At 37.7% G+C, this 8,114-nt stretch overlaps 1 protein-coding gene across 1 annotated transcript; it reads left to right on the top strand.

The window, feature by feature from the left end:
- Positions 1-757: 757 nt before the first annotated feature.
- LOC103975174 (flavonoid 3',5'-hydroxylase 2-like) lies at positions 758-3,278 on the top strand. Its single transcript, XM_065094528.1, has 2 exons — positions 758-1,642; positions 2,544-3,278. The coding sequence occupies exons 1-2, from the start codon at positions 758-760 to the stop codon at positions 3,171-3,173; spliced, it is 1,515 nt and encodes a 504-aa protein (XP_064950600.1). The 3' UTR covers positions 3,174-3,278.
- The last annotated feature ends 4,836 nt before the right edge of the window (positions 3,279-8,114 follow it).

Here is an 8,114-nt window from a genome sequence, read left to right as displayed (position 1 = left end):
TAAATATTGTTTGGACATACCTCAAACTCTCACCAATTCAGGTAGAGAAGTTGCATAAAAACAAGCTCATACTTTCCAGCTCAATGTATATAGTGCAAGAAACCAAATTGTATGAAAGTATGCCTGTTGGAAATTCTCTCTCTAAGTTCTGCATTTGTTTCTCTTTCAAAAAATGTGTATATATTTTTTAAAATGTCAGCAGAATTTGTAAGAATATATGATGTTGGTGAGTGATAAGGATGTTTGTAATCTTCTGTCAGGACTTTTTCTAAGTCTAAAAATGTTGCCCAATAAAATTCGATCATACATAATACCAATTGTGTTGGATAACTCTTGACAAGTTCTTGAAGTCCACTGTACATTTTGATTCAACCCAGTTCTTTTAATGTAATGACTCAGTTTTGGTTGAAACCTTCCCCCATAGCCTGTCATTTGCTACGTTTCATCCTTGTATTTTGAGTATAATACTACGAGTGAAAGAGCCAAACTAAACGCAGAAGAACAGGTCACAACGTCACAAGGATTTAATGCACTGCATTGTCGTAATGTCGCTTTACCCGATCGTGTCAACGAAGAACATAATTTCCATAATAATAATAACATTTGGAGATATTTTGTGATGTCATTTTATAGAATAATAACTACTTTAAGCTTCATGAACATGCTCTCTCTCTCTCTCTCTCTCTCTCACTCACCCACACCCCATGTATATATATTTGCACGAACACTTAGTAGATGCACCACCAGCATTATCGCCATGGCTTTCGACACCGTTCTCGTTGCCGGTATCCTCTTGAGCTTCGTTGTTCCCCTCCTCCTCTGGAGACTCCAATCCAGCCGTCGGGTCCGGCTCCCTCCTGGACCGGCGGGCGTCCCAATCCTCGGCTCGCTGCCGCAGATTGGTCCCATGGCCCACGCCTCGCTCGCTAACCTCGCCGCACGCTACGGCCCCATCATGTACCTCAAGATGGGCACCGCGCGGGTGGTGGTCGCCTCCTCGGCCGGCGCCGCACGCTCCTTCCTCAAGGCGCTTGACCTCCAGTTCGCCAACCGCCCTTTTGTCATCAGCGGGAAGCACGTCACCTACGACGGCCAGAACTTCGTGTTCGCCAACTACGGGCCTCGGTGGAAGCTCCTCCGTAAGCTGGCTAACCTCCACTTCCTGGGCAGCAAGGCGCTGGCCGACTGGGTGCCGGTTCGCCGAGACGAGGTCGCCCGCATGCTCCGCGGCATCCTCGAGTCGAGTCGGGACTCGCGGCCAGTGGTGGTTCCGGAGGCAGTGGTGTGCGCGAACGCCAACATCATCGGGCAGGTGGTGATCTCGCGGCGGGTGTTCGAGACGCAGGGGGAGGAGTCGAACCGGTTCAAGGACGCCATCACGGAGCTGCTGACGGGAGTGGGGCTATTCAACATCGGCGACTTCGTGCCGGCAATCGCGTGGATGGACCTGCAGGGAGTGCAGCGGCACCTGCGCCGGACGCACGAGAAGATAGACGCGCTGATCACAGCGTTCGTGGCGGAGCACGAGGCGACGAAGCACGAGCGCGAGGGCAGGCCAGACGTGCTGGATCTTGTAATGGCCAACAGGGTCGACGCTGAAGGGGTGTCGCTTTCTGATGTCAACATCAAGGGCTTTATTTCTGTGAGCTCTAACTCTCTCTCTCTCTCTCTCTCTCTCTCTCTCTCTCTCTCTCAATATATAGTCTTTAAATAAATTACAATAATAGATAATTTAAATATTCAATCATATATCATTCTCTCTCTTCAAATTTATTATAAATTTATTTTTTCATAATTATTCATATGTTTTATGTATTTAAAATAACATATTATTTCATTTTTATTTAAATATATCATTGTTATCTAAAATATATTATCTTATGAAGAAAGACTGAAAACAAGTTAAAGTTGAGTTGACAAGTGTAGTGTGTCGTCGTGGCTCACATTTGCTTGAACATAATTTCGTACTTAAATAACATTGAAATATGAATCCATTCTCATTGATTTTGTATTCTACAAAAGCATTAGAATTCTGTTCACAGTGAGCTAACAAATAACTTTAAAATGCCTAACACCCTTTACCAAGCAAAGCGAAGAAAAATAGGAGAAATTTTGGTGGTGAAAGACCTAATTTTCTATTCTTTTTTTTTGTCAAAAAACAACAAATAAAAAGTTTAAATTGACATTTTATCTAATCACTTAATATTTTTGGTGATTTTTCAAAAAATAAATAGCGAACCTATTTTCTTTCACTTGTATTTTAAGCACACTTCCCTTTTTTTGCTTTCGTTCTTTTTCTCTAATTAACTTTAACTAAATATTCTATTTTATTTTCTTGAGGACGAATACTTCAGCATATGCCTATGTCAAAATGCATATTTTGAGACTCTTATTGGGGCCAATATCGATCCCATACGTAAACTTATTTACATGAACGTTAACAATGAGATCCTACCAGTTGAAGTGTTGGGTGTTTCCTTTTTCTTTATTCCAACTTAATTGGCAATTGCTGCTACAAATCTGTAACTCTTCATCCTTTGTAGGACATGTTTGTTGCCGGAACTGATACATCCTCCATCATCGTCGAATGGGCGCTCGCGGAGATGCTAAGGAACCCAACCATCCTGCAGCGAGCTCAAGATGAGATGGACCAAGTAATCGGGAAGAACCGTAGGATTGAAGAGTCTGACATACCAAACCTTCCCTACTTACGAGCCATCTGCAAAGAGGCATTACGACTGCACCCTTCCACGCCGCTCAGCCTCCCACACTACACCTTCGAAGCATGCGAGGTGGACGGCTATCACATCCCCCCGAACACACGGCTCATAGTCAACGTATGGGCCATCGGAAGAGACCCCGACGTGTGGGAGGATCCCCTGGAGTTCAAGCCGGAGAGGTTCTTGAGCGGTAGAAACGCCAAGATTGAGCCACAGGGGAACGACTTCGAGCTGATACCTTTCGGCGCCGGGAGAAGGATCTGCGTGGGACTGCATGCAGGACTGCTAATGGTGCAGTACATGCTCGGGTCTTTGGTGCACTCGTTTAACTGGAAGCTTGCAGATGAGGACCAGAAGCTGGACATGGAGGAGAGGTTTGGGTTGGTGCTTCCCAAGGCTGTGCCTCTTAAGGCGATGGCTAGCCCTCGCCTTGTGGAAAGTGCATATATCTGATGTGACCAAGCACAATACGTTATCAATATTATGCCTGTTATCAATATATATATGTATATATATATAAAGGGATTACTAAGAAAAAAATAGGATGATGTATATATATATGCATGTAATTGAATGAGTGGATAAGATGTAGTTGCTGCAGTCCTGTTGTTGTGATCTCTGTAATAAATGCAATACTTCAACACAAGAATCTTCTACTGATATAATTCTTGACGAAAAGTATCTCTCTTTATATGTTGCAATATGTGATAATTCTGGGCGAATGCAATGTTTTTGCTTGCTTACTCTTTTTGACAGTTTATATCAAGAAGCCAAGCGTCCTCTTTTAGTAATATGGGTCTGACAGGCCTCTCTTTTTTTCCCTCAAATAATGAAAGTAGAATAATATGTATTGAGGTTTTATAGCGCTCATGTCATAGTCCTAAGATAACTATCTCATTAACTAAGTAAGTCTAAGCATCAAGCATAAGTTAGTGGTAGTATACTCAATTAATCTCACTTGGATATGGAGTTAAAGTGATTTTGATTGTTACAATTTCCTCTACTTATGAGTTTGACTTTCTTATCAAACTCAAACATGGAATACGTGAATCTTAACCCAGTGATAGCTCTATAAGATGATGTGTCGTCTTATCTTGTCCATGAATAGTCCTTCGTTATTCGAGATACTCATCATATTCAATACTAAATAAATTGATGAGTTTAAATTACTAACATAAATATTTGAAACTAAATTAATAATACAGTAGTGTACCTATTTAAGCTCACTTCAATGTGAAACTAAACTGAGTATGATTGTACAACTCATACTCATGTTAATGAAGAAAATAAATCAAATAGAAGAAAAATTATGTTTTTTGGCATGAGATTTTAACTACTCGCATTTCCATGTCTCATATAACGAGGCACTATAACAACATGATGGATGGATTTGATCATCATCAACTTGAAGATAATAATCTAACCTTCTAAGATCAAGTTAATTATAAGCCTCAAGAGTGATCAAATTTCTTTAAATATTTCTCGAGAAGCATACGATTGACTAAGCAAACTAACACCACTAATGAAATATCCTATTTATTATTATTTTTTTATTTTTGCTGCCAATCATTTCTTGAGTGGTTCTGACCTTCATCTTTTTCTCCAAATTATTTCTTGAGACCATCCTCCCCACCACTTGATCTATCTTGTAATAAAGATAGTCATCTAGTTGTTCACCTCGCAAACATCCATTCGCATAAGTTACGTTCGAGATCCTGAGAAGCACACTTTTTCATCAAACACCACATAGTCATAGTCAATGAATAACACTTTCTCATCAAACATTTAAAAGGAGAGGAACATCCCCTTTTGTTTCCCTGTCCCGTCCTACGGAGGCGTTTCCTACTACTAAATAGAGTGGAATCACCATAGAAGTCTCGTAGAGCAAATCTTTTATCTTTCACAATTAATTGTCTAAGGCAAACTTACCACATTCTCCAAATAATCTACCTTCAAGTGGTTACTGATTTGAAGAATGATATTTGGACATGTTAAGCTGGTATTCGATTCGGGACTCTGCAAACAGTGATACTTAAGTTAGTGAAGGTTTGGTGGATTCAGTCAAATAAGATCAAAATTCTCGAAAACATACGAGGATGGTCTTTATTTTTAGTGTGATGGACAATCGTTGAGTTAAAATCATGATAAATATTTGAAACGTTTATATATGTCTTTCGACCATCAATGAATCTTGAAATCATACACCAAACTCAAATTATGATGTAACAATTTACCAATTTAATTTTTCTATCAATACTTTCCGATTTGACATCCTCAAGCAAATCCCGTCTGATATATCTATTGGTGAGTCAGCCAAGTGGATACCAAGTGGATGTGATATCTCGTCAACTGCCTAAATAGGTTCTTAATTAGTACCAAGAAATTATACTTAAGTAGGAGCAACGACCTGTTGTGAGAATCTGCAGCATTTTAACACAATTGTAGAACCAAAAGTAGAAAAAATCTGCGGTGAGATCAACTATATGAACAGCATGATTGAGTCTCCAGATTCTAGAAGTCATGTTGTTGTGAAATCTAGGAAGGTCTACTCATTTGAGTAGAGAATTTATCACTAGTAGAGTTTAACTAGTGTTTGTCAATGCAATTTATTATAGCAACCCTTCTTTTTAGATTGTCATCATCTTCTACTTCAAGATGCTACTGATGGACATTCACATATCTTTTCGACATGAGAAATCAAATTGCATTGTAACCAAAAATATACCGGATATTTATTTCCATACCAAGTATAGAACAAAAAATCATTAGATACAGATACTCTAGACTATTCTACATCCATTTTTTTATTATTTTGTAAGATGGTGAAGCAATGAAACTTATCGACCTCTCAATCATAGTCACAAGCAAGTTAAGAGAAGTGATCATCAGTGTTAATTGGTTACAACAATTTCGTAGTTGATATCTAAGAAATGTAACACAATGTAGGAAAATATTTAATGTTACCCTTCATGTATGCTTTCTCTACGGTCTCTTTTGTGCCTGCTTCTCAGTCCGCTATGGTTGTCATGGCTACAACCCTAAATTGTTCTAACACCATCCTACCTCAGGGGTGAGTTCACCGATGACTTCGACTGGGTACCGTTAGGCTCTCTGTCTAACACCGAAGCCTTTGCGAGGAAGCTCTAGAGGCTTCCATCTCGAAGCGACCGACAGCAAGAGGTTAGGAAAGCTGGATCTTATCGTTGCGTCAAAAAGCGATCCACGACCGCTGGGGCCATCGATTCATGTCTTACGTGTTGCATGATTCCCCATCCTCATGCATCAAGCTCTATTTATGTCACCCTATTCCACACCCCGTTTCCCACTCCACTTCACGTCCTTAACTCACTGTTGGAGGCTAGAGACAGAGAAAGAGCAATCGCAATCGTGAGCAAGATAATTCTGACGAGCTTAATTCTTACTACTCATTGTTTATGTAATTACAGGTGATATTTTCTATAATATTTTTTACCGTAGAAAAAGAACGACAAGAAAAATCTTACCACCAAACACCAAGATTAGAGAAAAAAAAGGATGATAGGACTAAATGACAATGGGAATGTACTACAAGGGGCCACCTCGATAATGCCATCAAATCCATCCTCTCAACAATTATGAGCAAGGCAATTCTGACGAGTTCAATTCTTACTACTCATTGTTTATGTAATTACAGGTGATATTTTCTCTAACATTATTCGCGGTAGAAAAAGAACAATGATAGCGATAAGAAGAATTCTGCCACCAATCACCAAGATCAGGGAAAGAAGGATGATAGAGCTAAATGGCGTTGGGCATGTATCGTGAAGACTACTCAATAAGATCATCAGATCCATCAAAGACTTCCTAGGTAATACTTTCTCGACCATCAACCCATAATCCTCAAGGGATATCCTATGGTCTATGCGATATAAAAAATCTCATGATTAAGAGATTTTGAATCTTATAATTAAAATATTTTTTAATATAATTAAAAAAATCTATCCCTCTATTTTGAGCCACTCAATCAGTATTAAATAAGTCATATTATAAAAAATAAATTAGAATAAAATATTATGTAGAATTAATTTTCTTAGTTGTATAGTTTGTAATCAACCTATCTTCCTTCGTTTACAAAAAATATTAATGAATGAGAAAAATTATATTTTCTTGTATTTACGGTATCAGAGCTTTGTTCCTATAGGAATTATTTTTCTTCTTTATTTTAACCTTAATTGTTGAAATTTTTTTTTTCTATTCTATCACTCTTTGAATCAATCCCAATTATTTTTCTTCCTTGTTTGCTTGTGAAAAACCTACGCGATTATGTTTGGAGGAGAAGATGAAACTATTGCTTCAATCTCCAATAAACAACTGAGGTGACAATCTATCCTTGCTGATTATAATGCATAAACTTGATAGATAGAACTTTCTCTGTTGGTCTCAGTCCGTAAAACTATATATTCAAAAAAGAAAAAATATCAGCTATTTGATTGTATCAACGACACCTATAGAGGATGATCCCAAGTTTGAAGTATGGGATTTTAAAAATTTCATGATCATATTATGGTTGATAAACTATGTAGAACCAAAAATTGACCAAACATATATGTTTTTACTAACAACAAAAGAGTTATGAGATATTGTGATCAAAACATATTTAGAAATAAAAAAATAAACCCAAGTATTTGAGATTACAAATAAGATCAAAGAGCTTAAATAAGATAATACTAATGTTATAAATACTTTAATACCTACCTTGAAGACACTTGATAAAAGTTTGATTTTTTTTATGATTTTGAGTAGTCATGTGTTGCTAATAGTGCTCGATACATAAAAATGCTTGAGAGACATATTTAAATAAAGAAGTAGATGAAGTTGGTGGATGTATTTTGAAGAAAGATTCATTGTTATCACTTTAAGCTATATTCTCGGAAGTTAGGAGGGAGGAAAATGGAAGATAAGTTACGATGGGATCTTCTACTCCATCTATGGTTGTAGAAAATTTTATACTTATTATGATAGCTGAAATTAATTCTTCTACTAATGTTGTGCAGCATAATCAATGAAAGAGAGATGATAAAAGCAAAGTCTGGTATGATTTTTGTAATTAACCAAGACACATAAGATAAACTTGCTAGGAGATACATGAAAAATAGCCAACTCGAAGAGCAATTAAGTTCCAAATAAGGCTAATAGCCAAGAATTTCAAGTAGATAATCAATCTACCATCACCTCTAACGGAGTTAAATACCTCTATTCAGTAAGGAACAAATTGAGCAAATATTAAAGTTTCTGAACCAATCCCAAAATCCTAATATTCTCCTTCATCATCTTGCACTTTGGCTAAGAAAGGTAATTGTTCATAACTTTGTTTGCTTTTTTTTGGTCTTTAAGGCTCCTTGGATTATAGATTCA

This window comes from Musa acuminata, chromosome BXJ2-2, assembly GCF_036884655.1.
Source record: "Musa acuminata AAA Group cultivar baxijiao chromosome BXJ2-2, Cavendish_Baxijiao_AAA, whole genome shotgun sequence".
In the NCBI taxonomy this organism is placed as follows: domain Eukaryota; kingdom Viridiplantae; phylum Streptophyta; class Magnoliopsida; order Zingiberales; family Musaceae; genus Musa; species Musa acuminata.
The sequence above is the reverse complement of the archived record's forward strand: the minus strand, read 5'-3'. Positions and strand labels throughout refer to the sequence as shown.

Bases quoted from the DNA above. Each gene is read 5' to 3' on its own strand.
- LOC103975174 (XM_065094528.1), top strand. From the start codon at position 758: ATGGCTTTCGACACCGTTCTCGTTGCCGGTATCCTCTTGAGCTTCGTT. The intron at 1,643-2,543 runs GTGAGCTCTAAC...CATCCTTTGTAG, and splicing joins ACATCAAGGGCTTTATTTCT to GACATGTTTGTTGCCGGAAC.